The sequence below is a fragment of the Rhinolophus sinicus genome, linkage group LG02, assembly GCF_036562045.2.
Source record: "Rhinolophus sinicus isolate RSC01 linkage group LG02, ASM3656204v1, whole genome shotgun sequence".
In the NCBI taxonomy this organism is placed as follows: domain Eukaryota; kingdom Metazoa; phylum Chordata; class Mammalia; order Chiroptera; family Rhinolophidae; genus Rhinolophus; species Rhinolophus sinicus.
In genome coordinates this window covers 146720311-146741743 of record NC_133752.1, presented here as the reverse complement: position 1 = coordinate 146741743, position 21433 = coordinate 146720311, and the positions used below count along the sequence as shown (strand labels likewise).

Here is a 21433-nt window from a genome sequence, read left to right as displayed (position 1 = left end):
ATCAGCAAACAGTGAACACTGAGAAGAACTCAGCTTTATCACCCTCCCTCCAGAAGGAAGACACAGTGGAAGGTTCTTTCTGTAGAGTGCTTTATAAACCATAGTTCAAACAAGAGATGGAGGTTGGAGAACTGGAAAGTTGAATCACAGAAGACAGATTCCAGCCTTTCTCTCACTTGCCTCATGTCAAGCCTCAGTGAACACTCCTTGGACCTTCCAAAAGCGAAGTTTCCCACTGTTGTCCCCTCTGGGCCTCAGGGTTCGGGAGTACCTTTATGAGAAGGGAATGCAGGCAATCTCCATCACCAGTCCCATCCTTCTTGGCTAGCTCAGTCTGTGGCCTCCATCTTGGTCCCCCGAGGCACCAGGAAGATGGCCCCATCAGCAGCCTGTTGCAACGCATACTCTTCAGGAGAGTAGTTGTTCCCAGCTTCATCCCGCAGGTGCTGGAAAATGTCACGGTACAGCTCGGTCAGCTGTTGGCGCATGACCTCCAGGGTTCGGTCTGCCTCCCCTCGGGCCCGGAGAAGCCGCTCCCGCTCACTGCCCAGCCGCTCCAGTTCCCGCTCCAGCTGCACAATGGTCTCCAGCTTTCTCTTGCGACAGTTCTGGGCGGCTACCTTGTTCTTGCCCCGTCGTCGAATGTCCCGGACTAGTGCCAGCTGGCTCTCGGTCAGTGGGTACCGTGCCAACAGCTCATTAAAGTCATCTACCGGCAAGTTGACAATCTTGTCCGTAGGAAAGGGGATCTTCATGGCCAGGGCCCGTCGCTCATCCCGACTCCCCGCCTCCCCCCGTGCAGCAGGCTTGGCCCGCACAGGGCCTGAGTTGGGCTCTAAGGCTAAGGGGGTCTCAGCAGGTGGCAAGGCGTAGTTGGGGTGGGCCAAGGAGTTGGACATGAGTGAGTAGGGATACTCCACTGGGTACATCTCTACATACTCGCTGTGCCGCCGACCAGCTTCTGTCCCCTCCAGCTCAAGAGATTCAGCGTCACTATAGTTAAGGGATAATCCTGAGTCGGATTCTGGGTCTTCTTGGGGCTTGGGAGGCCCTGCTGGCAGCCCAATGTCCAGGAGGGCTAAAGGGTCTGCGAGGGGCTCACTGAGCAGGCCTGAGAGGGTCAGTGGCTTGGAGACTGGTATGGCCATGTTGCCATAGGAGTATGGAGGGTCTGGGACATGAGATGAGGGTACTGGGAGCTCATAAGGTGGTGGAGGAAGAGGGAAGCCAGCATCCGGGTGGATTGAGCAGGGACAATAAGTTGGAGGCGGCGGGGGCCCAGGAAAAGAGGCTGGGCCTGGTGCTGGGGACTCAAATGATGGCTCGCTTGGAGCATTTAGGCCCTGCAAGAAAAGACATAAAGAGGATTGGAAACAGGCAGAGGAAGAGAACAAGCTCTCTCTCAGGACCAAGCTGAGTCCTTCTGAAAGACCCAGTGAGATAATAACAGAAAGGTTCAAAAAATCACAGAAAGGTGCGAAAAAAAGCTTGTACAGTTGCAATGCAGCTATTCCAAGAAGAATGAAGCTTACACAGGAATGGAAGTCACTGAGGTCAGATTTTAGAACGGACTAACGTAACAATTATAGAATATCCTCCTTCTTAGAAGTTCTTACTAGGTTGAAATGGCTCATGTTCCTTTCTTTCTTTCAGGAAGACAAAGAGCTGTTATTCAAGATGACCCCTCAGAACCCTTTCCGGCTGCAGTTATCTAGGGTCAAAGGGTCAAGTTCAGGTCCTGACCATGTCCTGGGTGCCCAGCAGAGGGAGCTGCTGTGTGGAAGCAAGGCGTAGGGCAGATCCTGAGGGCCCAGGCATGGTGGCAGGGGAGAGAAAGGGAGTGGGCACAGAGCCAGGGCTGAGGGCTGAGAGGCACCTTGGGGAGCCCGCACAAGCTTTACCCTCTCCTCTTCAGTTCCCCCGTCCCTGCCCAGGTGCAGAGAGGAGGAGAGAACATGTTAGAAACAGGGCCCCCAACCCACATTGGGGAGCCACCCTGCTCCAACCCAGCTGGGGACAAAGGCATCATTGTTAGGCCAACAGACACCCCTTTGTCCAACCAGAAGGAGAGGACCCCGGCATAGTCTGACCCCCCCTTCCTGAGGCCCCTGAACTACTGCTCAGCTACCTGGGGGAAAGGGGCCCAGCTGCTGAGGGCAGGGGGAGGAAATGAAGGAAAAAGATGGGCAGGATTGGAGGAGAGGGAAGTCAGATGGGAAGGTGAGAAAGGAAAGGCGGGGCAGGAGGTGGGGTGGGGAGATGTGAGCAGAGTGGCTGCTGAGAGAGCTTATATCCCCAATCAGATCCTTCCTCTTCACCACTCCTATCCCCTGCTCTTCCACACCCCCTTCCCCTTAATGTTCTGGTCATCCATCCAGATCTCCCTCCCACTCCAGCCCTAACTTTTCCAGTGCCTGGAACTTTTCCAGCTTGACACCCTTGAGCCCTGCTTACTCCAGCCCTCTGCCTCAGTCCCAGCTAGACTCCCTGCTTCTCTGCTCTTCCCTTCCACCACCCCCCAACCCCACTTACCTGCAGCTCAGTGATGGACATGATCTCTTGCCAAGTCAGTTCCATCTCGCCCAGCTCTGGTGTGGGCAGCTGTGTCACCCTGTTTCTGCTCTGCTGGGGAGGACACGGGGGCATCCTACTGGGCCAGGACCTGGTCCAGGGTCCCCCAGAGCCCAAAAGGCCTCAGCAACCTGTGTCAAAGGAGAAACAAATGGGGGTTAGGACTTCTCCTGCTAGGGGTCGGCAATTTTGTCCTGCCTCCATGGAGAGGCTCCTTCCAACTCCACCTGAGAAGAGAGATCTCAGCCCCTCCCACTCGTGCTGGACTCATCAACCAACTCCTTAAGCTAGAAAGTCTTTTTCTGCGGTGTGATCACCTCACCTGCTATAGTTGTAGTCAGTTCCTTTGGGAGCACAGTAGGTCTTTGCCTTTTTTTCAGACAAGATGCCTTCTCTTTCGCCTACTTCTTTCTCCCCAAAACTGTATCACTGGCTGGGGCAGAAGACACGTCATCTAGGATTCCCCCCCTCCCCCATTTTCGCGGAGCAACATCAGGGATCACTCTGCTTTCCTTCTCTTTGCTCAGTTTTAGGATCTCAGTCTTTTCTTCTCAAGATGAGAGTGAGTGCTTGGGCATCTCCAAGGAGTGTGTTGTGGGAAGAGCCACGCAGACATCCCCTCCCCTCCTCTGAGATATGGACCAGGCCTGGTGGCTGATAGCAGCCCTGCCCTCTCCTCCTATCCTGGCCCTGGGCTCCCCTGCCTGGCCCAGATAAGAGGTTTATCAGCTGCAGGCAGCAGAGGAGGAATAGTCTCTGGAGACACTGGACCTCTGCCCTATGTCCCCGCAGAGTCATCTTGGCCAAACCCCAACCCACGCAGCCAGGGGTCTTTCCTTTTCTAAGGTAATATAACAACTGTAACAAAGACTCATTAAGCATTTGTCAAGAACTGTGCTGGTGTTTTACATGCATTGGTTTATGAGGTTGATTTTCACAAAGATCCTATAAGGTCCATTCAGAAATTGAGGTCCAAGCTGGTAAATAGCAGAGTCAGGTCTGGAATCTCTACTGGCTTCCTCTACTAGTCTATATTGCCTCCCCGTCCCACTCCTGTCTCCATACTCCAAGCCTCTCTTGGCACTCTACATCATCAATTCTTTCTGTGGAATCTCAGTCTCTTTTCTCCTCTTCTGGAAAAATATCTCTTTAGAGCCTTGAATACACATTCCCCTCCAGCCCCCGCTGTTTTGTGCTCTGGGCTCTAGCTGCAGGTCTGCCACAAAGCAGCAGTGTGATGTTGGGCAAGTCATCGCACTTCTCTGAGCCTCTGTTTCCTCATTTGTAAAACCAGGGAGTTGGGACAAGCTGAACTCGGAGGTCCCCTCCCGCTCAGACAGCTTAACTTTCTCAGCAAAACCTCACGCCTGCCTTCATCTTCTCCTCTCTGTCAGCCCCTCTCCTCTTCCTACCTCCCCATTCCCTGACACCCTTCTCTCCCCGCATCTGTTCTCCCTGCCTTTGGCGAGAGAGTCCAAGTAGATTTCGCAGGGACCCCCTGATCTCTGAGGGCCAGATACTACACCCTACCCTGGCCATATAAGTAAAGGCAGGCAGGCTAGAGGTGGGGGAAACCTATCGAAGAACATAGGATAGGACTGAATGACCTCAAACTGCATGACCTTTGATCACCACTACGATGGCCTATCAGAGCTATTTAGTATGGAGTCCATTCTTTGACTTACCACAAAATTAGTGAGAGCTGAAAATTATCCCATTGAAAGAGGATCTCCCCTGCCCCTGTTACTACCCCCTTGTTCTAGTGCCATCCCCAGAGCTGAGAGTTGCTGTAGGCACAGGCCTTTAGCCAGTGGTCAGAGTGGGTGGGGTGTTTATGTCTGTCCAGGATGCCATTTCAACACCGGAACCCCATCCTCCCCCACCCAGGTTCTGGCGGAAATTGCCCAAAGGCAAAGTGAATGGAGAAGGGGTTTAGGGGGCAGGAACAATGGCTCTTGCCTCATAGTCCTGCACACACACACCTACCCCCACCCTCTGTCCCTCCTTATATCTTCCTGGATTTGACTCACAAATGCAGTACAAAGATCCTGCCCTAGGAGGCAAGAGACTAGGTTCCTTGGCCTTCCAGATGCATCACCTTGGGCAAATCGCTTCCCATTCAGCCTCTTCCATTTAATGGAGGATTGAGGAAACTCCTTGCTATGAGAGGCGATAGACTGTCTAGCTCAGGCGGTCAAGAACTTTATTGTGCACCACATTTACCTGGGATCCTCGTTAAAATAAATAAATAAATAAATAAAAGCATCCTGAATGCCAGACCTACTCAATTGATTTCATAGGGGCAGGTACCCAGAAATCAGCATTTGAACACGTGTCCTGGTGTTTCTGATGCCAGAAGCCCCCACCCCACCTTGAGAAATACTAAAAGAGTCCAACCATATGGATTTACAGGGAAAAACACAAAGCATGAAAGGAGAACAGCAAGGGATCTCCAGGCTTCTCCTAGCTTTAAACACTTGACCCAGGCAAGGGTGGGTTCTTGGCTGCCCCAGTCTCTGATATCAGCCCTTTCTCATGAAGACCAGGAGCTCAATCTCCCCCTCACCCTAGGACAGGGAAATGAGATTCCAGAAGGGGGAGGCATGAGGTTGGGGAAGAGGGAGTTGAAGTGAACCTCTTGATCAGCCAGCTCCAGCCTGCTTTCTGATACAATGGCAAGTTTGCACCAGGCCAAAGGGAGGAGTTTGTTTTTCCTTAGACACTCAGTAATGGGAGGTAGTCTATATATCAGGCGTAAGCCCCTCTGGGTCTTAGGAGCCTACCCTTCTGAGGACCGTCCAAGGGGCTGGCAGTCAATGGTGTAGATCAGGGAGGAGGGCATAGTCAGAATTGGATCAAAAAGAACATCACATGGGGTGCAGAAACTAGAGAGAGACTGTGAAAGTGGAGCAGGCCTCCCTGTGTCCCTTTTCTTTTACAATAACCAGTTCCCACTTTGCAGTTCAGCCCACACTTTGAGGTCACATAGCATCTTACACCCCAACATTGTATATCAGGTAGGACTGCAGCCATCTCCAGGGACTATAATCCACCCTCTTTACTTTCCTCCTGATGGGCCTACTCAGAAAGATCATACCACAATCGCTGAGTACTCACAAAATGGCATGGGGCTTTATGCTTACGGACCCAGGATGAGGACCATCTGGGGAGAGATGCTGGGGCGAGGAAGGCATTTGTTCTCAGCTGCTGTCCCAGGGCTCTAACCACCTTGACAAAGGTGGGAAGGGGCTGTCGTCTGGAACCCTGTTCTGAGGCTTATTATATATACCATTCCACCTTTTCAGGTGTCAACAGAGGGAGTGAAAGGATGGAGAGAGATCAGTGAAACTTGGGGCGTGGTGTGACAGGTTAGCAACTTACTTAGAAAGATTAGGAAGAATCCCCAAAGCGAGAGGGACACAGAGGTGAGAAAGAAACAAAGGGAATGGAGGGAAAGGATATAATCAGAGCGAGAATCAATCTCCTTGTCGCATATATAACTCACACAGGTATACCGAAACAAGGGAGAAAGGAATAAGTTTCTGCCATTCTGTCACTTGGCTCCCTAGACCCCAAACTCCAGTCCTTTGGGGGCTATGATTAAAGTTCCAGCCTCTCTTCTTTTCCACTGCTTCCCAGCTCCCTCCCTCCCTGTTGCCAAGATTTCCAGTTGGAAGGAACTATAAGGGTGATGGGATGCCTTCCTCTCCTTTCCAGTTCCAGCTGATCTCAACTGTGCAGAGAAGAGACGGGGCAATGAAAGGCAAGAATTCAGCATCCCCTGTCCCCACTATCCCATCCTGCTGCAAAAGTACTTCTCAGTGACCCAGGCATCCAGTGTCTCCAATTCCTCAGTGTCCCCCACCTTCCCAGCTGGCTGAACAGAGCAGCATGATGGAGTGGGCAGGAGAAAGGGTGGTACTATATACCTGAGCGTCTACAGGCTTCCCCAGGTCAGCCAGCCTGCTGAAAGGTTACTCAGGGTCACTCTCCAGCCCCTCAGGGGACCACTGTCTGGTCTCCATTTACAGTCTTTCACCCCAAGAATCCCAGAGCTCTCCAGGAATCATCTAGGTCTTCTCCTAGAGGACTTCTCAAAGATGTCAAGTTCCAAAACCAGGGGCAGCCTGGGAAGATCTGAGATCTCCTAGTAATGTGTGGAAAGATGGGTATTTTCTCCCACTGCCTCCTCCACCTCCCCAGCCTGCCCCTGGATCCCACTGTAATCGCCCTCCCACCCCGCCCCTCAGGCACCTGTGGCAGGGTCCAAGCAGGTGTGGAGAGAGATGAGGCTTCTGGTGTTGTCTCTGGGGAGGCTGGCCCGGGCTGACACCTCCTGGGTGAGGATCCCTGCTACCTCTGAGAACCAGGGAGGGCCGTGCCCCGCCCTCGGGCCATTGCTGAGCCCTGAGTGTGAAGACTCAGGCTGAGAACCCGGAGCTCCAGGGCGGTCCACCAACCTCTCTGAAGCCCTGGGCCTGAGTTCTCAGTCCTTCCTCCAACCCTCCCCTTTCCCCTGGCCCTCCTCTCCTCCTGCCCCTTCTGGCCAAGAGAGGAAACTTGAGCCTGGTGTGGTTTCTGCCCACACCCCGCCCCCACCCTGCTCCTGGCCAGCGGGGGCACACATGGCTCCAAGCCTCTCCCAGCCCTCCTTTTGAGCCCAGGAGTCCAGCCAGGTCTGTGTTTCTCCCATGCAGATGATGAATTCCAACCTGATGGTCCACTCCAAAATGACCTCTAAACTTTCTACAAGCCGTAACCTCCTTCCCTCTGCCTTCTTGACTCTCTTAGGAACAGGGAAACTGAGTCATTGCAAGGTGGTAGAGGGCAGCTGAAGAAAAGGATCAGGTGTCTAGTGTCCCAGCTGTTTTGTTAGGTGGGCATTTAGGGCACTGCTTTTATTTAAGGAAAGCCTGGGTTCTGGGAAAGGGGTAGGGGAGGTATTTTGGGGAGGAGGGGCAGCCGGCTCCTTTGATGTATCCTTTCACCTGTAGCCTTCTCCCCTCCCCCTGAAGCCTCAGATGTCCTAGGACAAAGGCCTCTTTCTTGGCTAGGTTTCTTGTCAGTGTGTGAGGGGAGTTGGGGGGTGGGGGTGCCCAGCAGGGAAATTATTCACCTCCCTTAAAGAGGACCCCAGGTGCCCTCTGTCCTCCTTTCTTCCAGGCAATGCACCCCAGCCACATGGCAGCCACATACCCTGGACAGACCAGGACATACGTGTAGGATATCAGGTCTATCCCGCAGTACCCTCAGCAGCTCTGTTGTCAGGCCAGTAAGTACCCCCAGAAGTCACTCATTCATCCCTTTGCCTCCAGCACACAGCCCAAGTCCCAAGCCACACAGCTCTCCCTCCAGAGGCTAGGAGAAAAGAATCTTACTTTCTCCTAGCTTTTAGTGGCTTTCAGCTCTAAGGAAAGTCCTTCCTATGTCTAGCTTCAGTCCTTATAGCTGCAGCTTAGCCTTCTCTATTTTTTCTTCGTGTGTTAAATTGGAAACAGTTAAAGACTGGGGAGGCAGACAGGTGCCACCCCAAGGCAGGGCTGGCATTAAGCCAGCATTCTCTGACCAAACTGTGTTCACTGTTAAAATAATGAAAATGTTTCATCCCAGTTGATAAAGAAGAGCTGCTGGGAGTCCTCCAAGTGCTCCTCCCCACTACACCAACGCCTCCGCCATCCCGTTCTCTCTAAAGACTCCCCACGGCCCAGCAGCACAGCAAAGCCACTCGAGGCAATGCAATACGGCCTCTTACAGCCTCCCTGCAGACTGCATGTGTGGGACTGAGCAACGCCCATGCCAAACCCATGGTTAAATGTTTTGAATTCCATCCCTGTCCCAGGAGATTGTGATTCTACATGTACGATCTATGTAGGACAGGAGGTGGCCCATGGCTTCATTGCACGTTACGTGTGGGTTCAGAATCTCTTGATGACCTGGGCGTGAATCAGGGTCACAAACACGTACCTTCAAATAGAGTGCTGTCCCTTGCGTATTTATTTGGGCACTTCAGAGGGGATGAGGGGTGGTGATAGTCACACTTATGGCTGATTAAATAATGATATCAGGTTACAGCCAGTCAACCAACATTTACTGAATGAGAACTACCAGTTCAGGACACTGTTTGTGGCATTGCAGATACAACTATGGATAACACACGCCTCATCATTCATTCAACAAATATTTGTTGAGTGTTTACTATGGTTTACACTCCAGAAACACAAAGATGAATAAGACATAGTCTATGTCCTCGTTCAGAGTCTAGCCAGGGAATTACACTAATAAAGGTCTATATAACATGCGATGGGGCTAAATTTCTAACCGGTGGATGGAAGAAAGCTTGACAGAGGGGGTGGCAATTGAGCTGAGCCATGGAGAATGACTAGGGGTTCACCAGGCAGAGAAGGGGATTCCAAACAGAGGTGTGGAGGCACAGAGGCATAAACACAGAGCAGCACTTTTAGTTTACTAGGGTGGGGTGGAGGGGCAGGAAGTAGTAGAAGATAAGCCTGGGAAGTTCGACTGGGGCTGGACTGTTAAGTGTCTTGAAAGTCAAGCTAGGAAGGTTGTATTTCATCCCGTAAGCAACAGGCATTCATAGACGTGTTTGAAGCAGTTTCCTGAATATAAGGGAGACAGACATGATCAGTCTGAGCTAAGTGAACTGGCAGCCTTCACTTAGGCAATTAGCCAGCCACGGAGCTGTCTCTCCCACCTCGCCCCCACCCCCCTCCTGTAAAAGGAGCCGTTACTGTGGTTCCCAGGCTGTGTCCTGTTTCCAGAACACCCTTTATAGCCCTTGGGGTGGGAATGGTCCCTTTAGCCCCCTCCTCTCAGATTCCTCCTGCCAGAGTCAACAGCCTTCTACTCTAAGTCTCCTTTGCTTGATGTACCATTAGCAGGGGATTAGACTGAATGGGTAGGATAGGGCCTGCGGCTTTAAGGTAGAATACCTAAGATTTTCCCACTTCAGCAAGGGTAGCAGAGCTATGTAAAATATGGAGAAAAATGTGGCCACGTATCTTTACTGTTATACCATTCCTCATCCATGCTGCTCACCCCCAAACACTGACTTGTTGTCACCTCTGCTCAATTCACCCCACCCTCACCCCAACGCGTGTGCACACCACCACCAGCATCAGGTCAAGCCACAAGTAATGTTGCCAAACACCCCACTGGGTTATGCAACCAGCTTCCCGAGTAGGGCAGGGAGGGTAGAGGTGGAACTAGGGGAGGGCCATGGGTCCCAGAGGGAGCTGGCTGCCTCCTGCCTCGCCTGCTTGCCTGCTGCTCTGACCGCAGTGGCCCCAGGGGGTGGGGGCAGGGCTGGCCCTTTATCAGTGCCCTCCAGGGTTGCACCCGCCACCCCCTGGCTTCCTCTCTCAACAGACGGAAAGGGGAGGCAGCCACAGGGGGCAAGGGGAGGGCTGGGCGTTATCCTAGGCAGCAGAGTCTGGCAGTTACCCCGGATGGCTGGGGGAGGTGGTGGAGGGGGTCTGGGAGCAGGGAATAGTGAGGCTCCTCTTACTAAAGTAAATGGGGGGGGTGGGGGTTGGGGGGTTTGAGGGGGATATAAACTGAGGCCCAGATGGTGGAGCCAGACCTTCTAAACCATCCACTGTTTTTTCCTTGTGTTCTAGTTTGGGTAAAATAGGATAGAAAAATCTTTGAGGAGGTTCCTTTTTACAGTTAAGAATTCTTAGAGGATTGACTCAGGGGTTGATGGGACACTGAGCCCCACTCTCAGGCCAAAAGAGCTTGCTGCTTTCAAGCGTCCAGGGAGTTGGTAGGACTGAGGTTCCCAGACCCTAGCATCTAAGGGTTATGCCCTGCTAGCAGAGCCTGGCACTGAACCCAAAATAGATGAAGGCTCATAGATGAGCCCAGAAGAAATAACCCCTGGAGCTTAATTCTATATCTAGAGAGAGAACTAAGTTCGTTGCATGGAGTATAGTAGAATGAGGGAGGACCAGATCTTGACTTTTAAGACCTGGATTTGGGTCCCTGCATTTACTGGCTATGAGGCTTTAGGCAACCCAAACTTTCTGAACTTTCTCACCTGAAAAATGGAGATAATGGTGATAATACCTATTGAGTGGACTTATTGGGAAGATAAAATGAGATCAATAAGAAAGTGATTCAGTTATTTTTAGGAGATGGAAACCCGGAGGCCAGAGTGCCTCAGGGGCTTGAGGAACTGAGAAGAGTAATTTGGAAGCTAGATTCTGATAGAGAGATGCTTGGGACAGAACTAAAGGCAGTGGGCAGCCTGATTCTGTGGGAGAGCCAGCACTAAGATGCAGCAGTATTGGGGGGCTGTAGGGAGGGGCAGTGGCTAGACTTCCAGGAACCAGCCCTCAGGCCATGGCTCTCCCACCCCAGCAATATTAGGCGGGGCCAGTTTTAACCACACAATGGGCACAGTGCCAGCCTTTATGGGCTTCAGTCACCTTCCAGGAACCCCAAAACACCTGCCCCCACCCTATCCTGTTGCAATCCTGTGCAATGGGCGGAGCTGCCTAGGAAGTCCCACCCTCTGCTCCTTAGAGGATAGTAGCTTGATGCCTATTTATTTCCTCTTTTTCAGAGGCATCCTGCTTGTTCCAGCCTCCTGTCTTTTCTCCTGCTGCTGCCCTCCACCAGAAGGCTCTCCTTGGCCCTATCTACCAACCTGAGGCCCTATGGAGAGGAAGAGAGATCTGGGTTTGGGTCTCAGCTCAATACTGGTGTGGATTATGGTGTGGATTTGGGCAAATTATTTAACCTTCTTGAGCCTCAGTTTCCCGTTGGTGAATGAGGAGAACAGAGCTTCCATAACAGGTTGCTATGAGAGATCAGATGAGACAATGTACAAACAGGGCTTATATAGGAAGGATAGCTGGCCCAGGTCAGTTCAAGTTCTAGCTCTGCAACACTTGTGCTGGCTACCTCCACCCATACACATATTTCTCTTGTCTAACTCCTTTTGCAATTATTATATGTACCAGAGACTTAATAACCTCATTTAAATATTTTGTTTTCTAATTGAACAATATGATTTTTTGTGTCGTCTTATATCACATATAGTAGTGATGGTATAAACTGTATTGTACAAAACTTGTCTCAGATACCACAGTACAATGGGTAAGAGCATGAGTTTTAGAGTCAGACATGCCTGCACTCATACCTTGGTTCTGACAGTCACTTTGAGATTGCAAGCAAATCCTTTAAAATGTCAGAGCCTATTTTTACCCATCTGTAATTTGGGGGTAATAATATTTATCTTACAGGTTATTGTGAGAAGTAAATGAGCTAAAAACTGGGTATATATGTTTAGGGCCTGGGATCTTGTAAGCCCCATTAAATGGCATGTATATGGTACATCTAATATTATTAAATAATTAGATAAATATTAAATTAAAGTGTTAACTAATAGATAAATGTTTGGGAGAAATTGCATTTTATGTTTTGTCTTTTTATTTATTCCTCAAGGTGTCTAGTTCTCAGGACATTATACTGCCACTCAACAAATATTTATAGAGCATTTAGCCAATTGCTAAATTTGGAGGATACCACGATAATTAAGGAGTGATCCTTGCCTTTGGGCACTCACAGTCTAATGGTGCAGACACATGTGTAAATAGGTAAATGGAGGTGGCCAGTGATGTGAGAACGGATAAATTCAGTTTTGAGGGAACAGAGAAAAAGGAGCAGCTAACTGTCTCAGGGAAGGCCTCAGAGAGGATGTAACCTTTCAACTAGTCTTGAAAGATGGTAGAATCTGAATTTTCTAGGGAGAAAAATGAGGGACAGCATTCTGGGCAAAAGAAACAATATATATAAATACACAGTTGTGTGGGGAAAGTTTATAAAGTTTCATCAGGTACAGTGCATTGGAACCCCAGGGTTGTAAAAGGAGGTTTGGATGGGGAAGGAGTTTCCTGAGACAGCAGGGGAGGTCATGGTGACCAGGCACAGGACCCACTGCCAGGGGTTCAGCTGCCTATCAAAGTTCTCAAATAGCGCTTTCTCTCCAAGGACCCCAGGGCATGTTGGGAAAACTCAGAGGGCTTTATTGAGGTGCTCCCAGTCTCTGGGAGTGACTATCTTGGCTGAAACTGACAAGGAGGGGGCATCCTCGGATTCTCTTCGCTCTGGTGAGTCTGAGCCTCTTTAATTCCCCTGGTTTCATGAACAGCACATGGGTGAAGATTATCTAATCTTCTCAGTGCCTCTGGATCCCTTCCCAAATCCTCTCTTGTATTTAAAGCTCACTAAGGCTGTTCCTCCACCAGGGCCTCCGTCTTGCCCAGTTGGCAGTTCTTGTCTGTGTTCTCTCTGGTTGCAGCTGAAACCACGCTCATCACCCGGTTGCTGCTGCCTCTGGCCATGTTTCCCCTAAAGAGATCTCTTGTCAGAGCATGAGACATCCCCAAGGAAGAAGGTATGGGGCTTCCGATCTCATCTTCCTCCAACTCCCAGCTTTCTTTTTCCAGAATGAAAAGACAGAAAAAAAGAGGCAGAGATCTATATTGAAGATTGGTGGAAAGCCAGCAGCTTAGTCACCCAGACAGGAGATGAAAAGCAACTTTATTGCTTCTTTTTCTCCAGTGCAAGGAGAGGTGGAAAGAAGAAATAAAGGAAAACCAAGGGTTGGAAAAGAGAAGAAAGCTGTAACAATTCAGTCCAGATAAAATTCTCTGAAATGTCCAAATATCTCTTGGTTTCCCATTTTCTGCCTTTCCTTCTCGTACCCTGACACCTCTCTTCTCACCCTAACACCCTCCTTTCTCAAGGACCTCTGGACCATTGGTACTATCTTTTAACTTTATTTTTTAAATAATCCATCCACTCCCCCTCATATCCAGAACTGTAAATTTGCAGACACTATTAACTTCCTTGCCCGCCCCCCCACCGCCTTGCCAATTGAATTTTCTTGGGAAAAAACCAGTTCTGGTTAAATCCAACAATTCAGCTTCTCCACATCTATACCTGGGCAGCCAAATATTGATGGAGAAAAATCTCAGAATCTCGCTGACTAGTATCACTTTTAAATTTATGCTCCTCTCCTCCAACTCAACATTGCCAAATAATTCTACATTTCCCAGTAAATTCTCTTTTCTATTCTACTCAATAACTATTTTACACCTTCTCTCTTCTGAAATTTCCAGTACTCCCTCTACTTGCCTCTCAGCAGATGACCTTGCCTCATATTTCATTGATAAAATAGATGCAATTAGATGAGACTGTCTTATTTTTCCAATATCAAATCTACCAGTTTACTTGCATCCCACTTGCTTGGCCTTCTACCTTATCAAGATGAAAGAACTATCCCCGTTCCCAAGTAAGGCCATCCCCTCTCAGTTCTGTGAAGAGATGAGAAAATTAGATTCCTCTGAGTGTATAGCTAGCATTCAATTCCTCATCATAGCAAGGTTGCCCTCTGTACAGCTGCTTATGTGGATGCAGTCCTGAGGAAGAGTGATAATTCAGAGGTAGGGCTGAATGGCAAGGTCTTAAGAGTTCATCCAGGTAGAACTCCTAACCCACTCCCTTGGATGAAAGCTGCAGCTATAAAGCCCTAAGATGCTTCCTTTTTGTGGTGTTAGGTTTTATCATAGTCGTATGTTGGGGAGACACTTCCTATACCTCAGAGACAAAGCCAGACTGTTGCTATGTCGGAAAGATGCTACCTTCTTCTATTTTCTCCCCAATACCTGCTTCACTGCTAGCGAGTGCCCCCACTGAGCACTCAAGACTTGAGGTGTCCTTACCTGTCATCTTGTGGAGGGCATGTGCTCACATTTCCAGGCCAACGCACTGCTGTCTGTGATTACCACTGTTTGGGCTGTTTCCCGTTTGGCAGTGGCTGGAGTAGAAGCAATATGATGGCTTTAGCAAAAGGCAGAGCAAGCTCAGGGCTGGAGGTAGAGTGCTTAGCACCTAATCTGCGTAAAGTGTGTGTGGCCCTAGCAACTTGAATCATTTTTCTGAATCTCTGGTTCCACCCTAAACTGGAAAACAAAAACCTCCTCTCACTATCACTTTGAGTATACACGAAATAAGTCTCCTTTTACACTTGGGTTGTTGTTAGAGTGACTAGAGATAGAAATATTGTGGATTTTTCTTCTTTAAGAGGGCCCAAACCTCAGCTTGAATGCTCAGAAGTTGGTTTTGGTCAATTAATTCATCTTGGGAGATGATATATAACTTAAAAGGTAAACTTAAAAGATGATATATAAGCCATGTGGTTGATTTACATTGTTCTACATAAAACTTACAGTGGCCGATACAATCCTATTGACTGATCCAAATATTTTGACACTTTTGGAAGTCAAATATTATGATTAGAAGGTTTCTTAGTTGAATTAGTTTGATAATTTTAATGGCTAATAGAATTGCATCCATCTCCTTTATAAATACACAAAGTGTTGTGTTGGCTTTGTCTTCTTTCTTTAAGAAACAGGGAATCTTCTTTCTTGAATGTCACTGGAGAAATATTGACTTTTTTTTTGGTTGCAGAGGGGGAATTCTATGCAGACTATCTCCCCCTTCTATGAAGACAAGGTACAATTCAATTGATTGGGTTTCAGCTCAAGCCAAGTTAATATAATTGATTCTGTTTATGTTCACTCCAGCCATTTTATTATAATTGATTGGGTTAGAGTTTGATTGTGTTAGGGCTCCAGCCATTTTACTTTAAGTGATTAGGCTACTAGAGCTTTAGATATACTGATAGAATTATGCTTTCCTGAATCTACACCAGGTCATTTGCTGCTTCCACATTGGCTGGTCTCATCCATTACACTTTGACTTTTCCTAATTTCACTTGTACACAATCTTTTGGGGGCATTTTTCTACTGTTACTATTTTGTGTTCACTGCAACCTGAACTGCAATGGCTTCTGAGTTGGTCTCTCTGCCTTTCATCTCCCTGCAACCCTTTCTGCACACACAGTTGTTGAATTAATCATCTTAAATTTTCTTCCATACAACTTACAAAATAGGAGAAAATACTTGCAACTCAGATATGTGTCTAGTACCCAGAATATGTAGAGAACTCTTAGAGCTCAACAACAAAAAGACAAACAACCCATTTTAAAAAAAGGGTATATGACGTGAGTAGACATTTCTCCAAAGAAGATATACAAATGGCTAACAAACACATGAGAAGATGCTTAAATCATTAGTCATTAGGGAAATGCAAATCAAAACCACAATGAAACACCACTTCACACCAACTAAGATGGCCTGAAAAGAAAAAAGAAAAAAAAAGAAAAAAAAATGTTAGGATGTGGAGCAATTAGAACCTTCATACCTTGGAATGTAAAATAGCACAGTTGCTGTGAACAATAGTTTGGTGGTTCCTCAAAAAGTTAAACCTAGAATTACCATACGACCTAGCAATTTCACTCCAACTTATATAACCAAAATAATTTATTGAAAATCAGAATTCAATAGAGAGAGAGAGAGAGAGAGAAATAACAACAACAACAAAAACAAAAAACAAAAAGAAAAAAAAAGAATGAAAATTGGTGCTCAAACAAATATTTGTTACATGAATGTTCATAGTAGCACTATTCACATAGCCAGAAGGTGGAAACAACGCAAATGACAATCAATTGAATGGATAAACAAAACACGGTCATAAAAAGGAATGAAATAATGATACACACTTAAAAATGGATGCACTTTAAAAACATTATGCTGGGCAGCCGTTTGGCTCAGTGGTTAGGGCGCAGTGCTCATAACACTAAGGTCGCCAGTTTGATTCCCACATGGGCCAGTGGGCTGCACCTTCCACAACTAGATTGAAAAAAACGACTTGAAAAACCGACGACTTGACATGGAGCTGATGGGTCCTGGAAAAACACAGTTCCCCATATTTCCCAATAAAAAAATTTAAAAACCCTACAAAGCATTATGCTAAGTGAAAGAAACCAGATGCAAAAGGCCACATATGGTATGATTCCATCCATTTGAAATATCCATTGAGATAGGAAGCAAACTGGTGGTTGCCAGGGGCTGAGGGGAGGGCAAAATTGGGAGTCACTATTTTATGGGTACCAGGTTTTCTTTGGGGATGATGAAAAAGTTTTGGAACTAAATAGAGGTGGTGGTTGCACAACATTGTGAATGTACTTAATACAACATTGTTAATTGCACACTTTAAAATGGTTAATTTTTTGTTATATGAATTTTCCTTCAATTAAAAAATGCTTCCTGGCTGTTGGATAGCTCAGTTGGTGAGAGCGCGAGCTCTGAACAATAGGGTTGCCGGTTCAATTCCCACATGGGATGGTGGGCTGCGTCCCCTGCAACTAAAGATTGAAAACGGTGACTGGACTTGGAGCTGAGCTGTGCCCTCCACAACCAGATCGAGGGACAACGACTTGGAGTTGATGGGCCCCGGAGAAACACACTGTTCCCCAGTATTATCCTACCCCCCAAAAAAGCAAACAAAATGCTTCCATAATCTCATGCCTGTGCGTGGAAGTGTTCCATAGTGTCCATGTTATAAAATAATAAATAACAATAGTAGAGCATTGAACAGTTTACATATATTTTATACGTATTATCTCATTTAATCCTCACTACTTTATCCCCATTTTGATATTCACTTTTTTATTAGTTTAAATTATAAATATATGCTTGTTGTAACAAAGTCAAACAATACCAATATATATAAAGAAAAACTATTTAATAATCCAGTCTTTCCATCTCACCCTCTAAGATAACATATATTAATATTTTTCTTCCACACTTTCCTTTATGTTCCCTTTGCATGGAATGCTCTTCCCCCAGATATTCTTATGGTTCATTCCCTTGTTCTTTTCAGCTCTTTTATCAAATGTCCCCTTCTTAGTAAGGTCTTGACCACCCTATTGAACTTTCTCCTTGTCCTTCACTTCTCCACAACGTGAATAATACCACTCCAAATTGTGAAACATAGTGGGATTGCCCTCGGCTTCCTTTTCAGTTGTAATTTTCTCCATGGCATTTATCACCCCCTAACCTCCTATGTAATTTACTTATTTCTTTGATTATTATCTGCTCCTGCTCCTCAACCAGAATGCAAGGATTCTATGAGGGCAAGGATACGTATCTGTATTGGTCACTGTTTTTATATACCCACTGCTTAGAGGAAGTGGCTAGCCCATGGCTGGAATTTAATAAATATTTATAGAATGAATGAATGAACAGAATAGAAACATTTCAAACATAGTTATTCATAATTAGCCTTATATTTTTAATGAAAAAAAAAATGGAATCATACCACATAAATTCCTCTTTAACTTACTCTTGTCATTTAACATTTCGTTACCATTTCTCCAAGTTAATGCATATACCTCTAGCATACTTTTTAGATTAATTGCATATTATTCCACAGTCTGGATATACAATATTTTATTCAACTATTCTCTCTTTGATAGACAACTTATGCCATTATAAACAATGTTGCAATAAGCATTCTTATATATATATCATTATGTATCGGATTGTGTTTATAATTCTCTAGGAAAGGATGAACCCATGTTTAATATTACAGGATACTGCCATAATACTTTCCAAAAGAGTAACAGTTCCAACTCCCACAATCATCTGGTCCCACTACAGCAGTTACCTACATTTGTATTCAAGGCATTTCACCATCTGGCCACAAAGTACCTTTCCAGTTTTATCTCCATCCCCTTCCATACTATTTATTTATCCTCTTTCCCATGAAACCAATCCCTCAAAGATTTCTTACATTACACAACACTGAAGACATTATGTTAAGTGAAATAAGCCAAACACAAAAAGACAAATATATGATTCCACTTATATAAGGTACTAGAATAGTCAAATTAAGAGACAGGAAGTAGAATAGTGGTTACCAAAGGCTAGGGGGCAGGGGAGAATGGGGAGTTATTGTTTGTTTAATGGGTATACAACTTCAGTTTGGGATGATGAAAAGTTCTGGAGATTGATAGTGGTGATGGCTGTATAACAATGTGAATATGCTGAATGTCACTGAACTGTACACTTAGAATTGGTTGAAAAGGTATAAACTTTATGTTATGTATAAAAGTAAGTAAAAATAGTTTACAATTAAAGAAAACTATTTCTTACACATCCCAGACTCCATTCCTTTATTCATACCAAAGCCTACCAGTCATTTAATCAATGCATGAATAAGTCAAGGCCTAACTCAACACGCCCTCTTCTCCTGGATCTTGACTCCCCCACCCAAATCCCCAGGGATCACTTTTTCTCAATATCTGTACCTTTATTTGGCATTTAATCCTAAACTGCACTTCGACACTGCTCATTTATCTTTGTATCTTGCATTTTCACAAATATTCATTCTATTCAGCAAACACTATTTGAGTATTTACTATTTGAGGGCTAGATGCTAAGTAAATAAAATGAAAGGGACAAAGCACTGCCTCAGATGACAAGTCTGATGAGTTAGATTGATGTGTTAAAACATGACTATAACCAGAGTCGAGGATGGCAGAAAGGAGGAAGTGTCCAAACCTACCTGGACATATCAGGGAAGTATTCACGGGAGAAGATGTTGATTTTGTCCTTTAAAAAAATAGCTTGTTTTTCTCCTTTTAAAATAGCACCCATGCATTTTAGAACACCTAGAAAATATGAAAACATTGAAAAAAGTCCTAGCACTTTAAAATAGCCACTGGTTACATTTTTGGGTATGTCCTTCCAGTCTTTTCCTCCACACAATATAACACACACACACACACACACACACACACACACACAGAGTTGATCCTCGAACTACACTGGGATTAGGGCCTGACCAACACCTCATGTGGTTGAAAATCTGTGTATAACTTTTGACTCCCCTAAAACTTAAATTACTAACAGCCAACTGTTGATCGGAAGCCTTACAGATAACATAAACAGTTGATTAACAAATATTTTGTATGTTATATGTATTATATACTGTATTCTTACAATAAATAAGCTAGAGAAAGAATATGTTATTAAGAAAATCATAAGAGAAAATACATTTACAGTATTTATTTAAAAAACATATCAGTGGACCCATTCAGTTCAAACCCAATGCTATTAAAGGGTTAACTACGTGTGAGTGTATGTGTATACATATGGTTGAGGGAACATATGCATTTTTCATTTGATTGGTTCTTAAAGGCTTTCCAGCTGAAGCTGCGATGGAAGCAAATGAAACAAGAATGATCATAGAACTTTAATGCTAGGTAAGGAGGTAGGGCCCTAGAAAGCTCTGGTCTGAGACTCCCCATTTTTGAGAAGTGGCAACTGTAGTCTGGAGAGGGTATAAGTACTTGTCAAAATTCTCTCACTTGTTAAGCCAAAGTCACGACAAGAACTAATGTCTCCCATTACTTGTTTTCCCCCCACTGCAGTTACACAATAGGTTGGACAGCTAAGAATCAGCCCTCTTCTGGAACAATGTCTGAATGTTAAGATTTGTCAGTACACAAAGAAAGAGGAGCTAACCCCCTCCCTCAAACCAGCCACACCACATATTTTTCTCCTCATGGTCCCTATAGAACATCTGGTGTAGGGTACTTCAGGTAGAACTAGGCAGGATACAAGAGAGTCTATACCATAAGTCAGAGGAGTGGATTGTGGGTAAGAACATGGGAATCCTTAGAATGCATAAGATTGTGGGTAAGCACATGGTTTTAGAACCAGACCTCCTATGCTCAAATGTATGGTTGCCAGTGAATACTTGTATGGCCTTAAGTAGATTATGTAATTGCTCCCAGTTCCACCAGTCCCATCATAAGGGTTTTTAAAAATATTAAATAATAAATCCAAAGATTTAGATGTGTCTGGCCCATAGTAAATTGTCAATAAATGTTAGTATTATCATTAAGTTGCCAAGCCAAGGACAATCTTGTGATGCCAGGCATAATGCTAAATGTTTGAATAGTCCCCATTTGGAATAGATAAAGGCTTCTTCAAGATATGAGCCTTGTCACCTCGGATTTTACCAGAAAATCATATACCTTCCTTCAGAGCAAATGTCAGCTCTGTAGTTTGTTTTGTATTGTTATACTTTTCTCTTAGGCCCTCTGACTCTACTCTGAAATTATTAGAAAAAATCATGATTAGGTTTGAATGCGCATCTTGGGAGAGCTTCTAAAGAAATAATGTCAGAGGTAGAAAAAACAAAATCCCTCTGGGGATAATACAAGGCAATAGAAGGTGTCCTTGACCCAAGGGGAGGTAAGGGACCAAGGAACAGAGGGGTAGGGGAAAGCCAAACTTCATCAGAACCCTTCCCTATTGTGAAATCCCTGCATTCAGTAAACTTCTCTTTTCTCATTTTGCAACAGCTCGTCCTTACTGAACGACCGCAGACCCTGCTCCCCATACCCTTCCTTATCCTGGACCCTTTACCCCTCTGTCCCTCCTACTCTCTCCTCTCTGGTTTCCAAAACTCTTAACATCCCAGTTTATGTGCGGCCAAAGAAATCTGCTTTTAGAAACTCACTGGGTCTTTCCCTGGGACTCCAATTTGGGAAGATTGTTACTGTAGCAATTAACTTTCTGGCGACTTTGGTTTATCTAGTTAACACCTTGGGCATCCCTTGGCTTTATTCTATGGTTGTGCAGACTTTCTGCGAGGATGCTCAAGTGATCTGAGCGAGTCTGAGGAACAGCTAACAGTGTTTGCCAAAGCAACCGTGAACATCAGGGACCTAATCGGAGTTCTTGGAATGCGGATTAGGGTAGGATTCAGCTAAGAGCTGCCAGTGTTAAACGCTAAGGAGACATAGCGCCCCCTAAAGGGAGTGCGGATTAAAGTTGCTAACTCAGGTTTACGATATCACGTGCTCTACGCCCTGCCAATTGAAAATTAATATTCGCTTCCTCTGTTCCCCATGGAA

General features: G+C 45.9%; 1 protein-coding gene across 2 annotated transcripts; it reads right to left on the bottom strand.

Moving 5' to 3' along the window:
- Positions 1-73: 73 nt before the first annotated feature.
- NFE2 (nuclear factor, erythroid 2) lies at positions 74-7087 on the bottom strand. 2 transcript variants are annotated; one of them, XM_019724400.2, is made up of 3 exons: positions 6826-7087; positions 2533-2702; positions 74-1343 (listed from the first exon to the last, which is right to left on the bottom strand). In XM_019724400.2, the coding sequence occupies exons 2-3, from the start codon at positions 2644-2646 to the stop codon at positions 330-332; spliced, it is 1128 nt and encodes a 375-aa protein (XP_019579959.1). In that variant the 5' UTR covers positions 2647-2702; positions 6826-7087; the 3' UTR covers positions 74-329. The 2 variants fall into 2 exon arrangements, with proteins under 2 accessions (XP_019579959.1, XP_019579960.1); XM_019724401.2 differs by lacking the exon at positions 6826-7087 and adding an exon at positions 2894-3962.
- Between the last annotated feature and the right edge of the window lie 14346 nt (positions 7088-21433).

What these genes read in the sequence shown, in the direction of transcription:
- NFE2 (XM_019724400.2), bottom strand. Translation starts at nt 2,646, where the DNA reads ATGCCCCCGTGTCCTCCCCAGCAGAGCAGAAACAGGGTGACACAGCTG. An exon ending in TGTCCATCACTGAGCTGCAG is followed by an intron (nt 1,344 to 2,532) that starts GTAAGTGGGGTT and finishes CTTTTCTTGCAG; the next exon opens with GGCCTAAATGCTCCAAGCGA.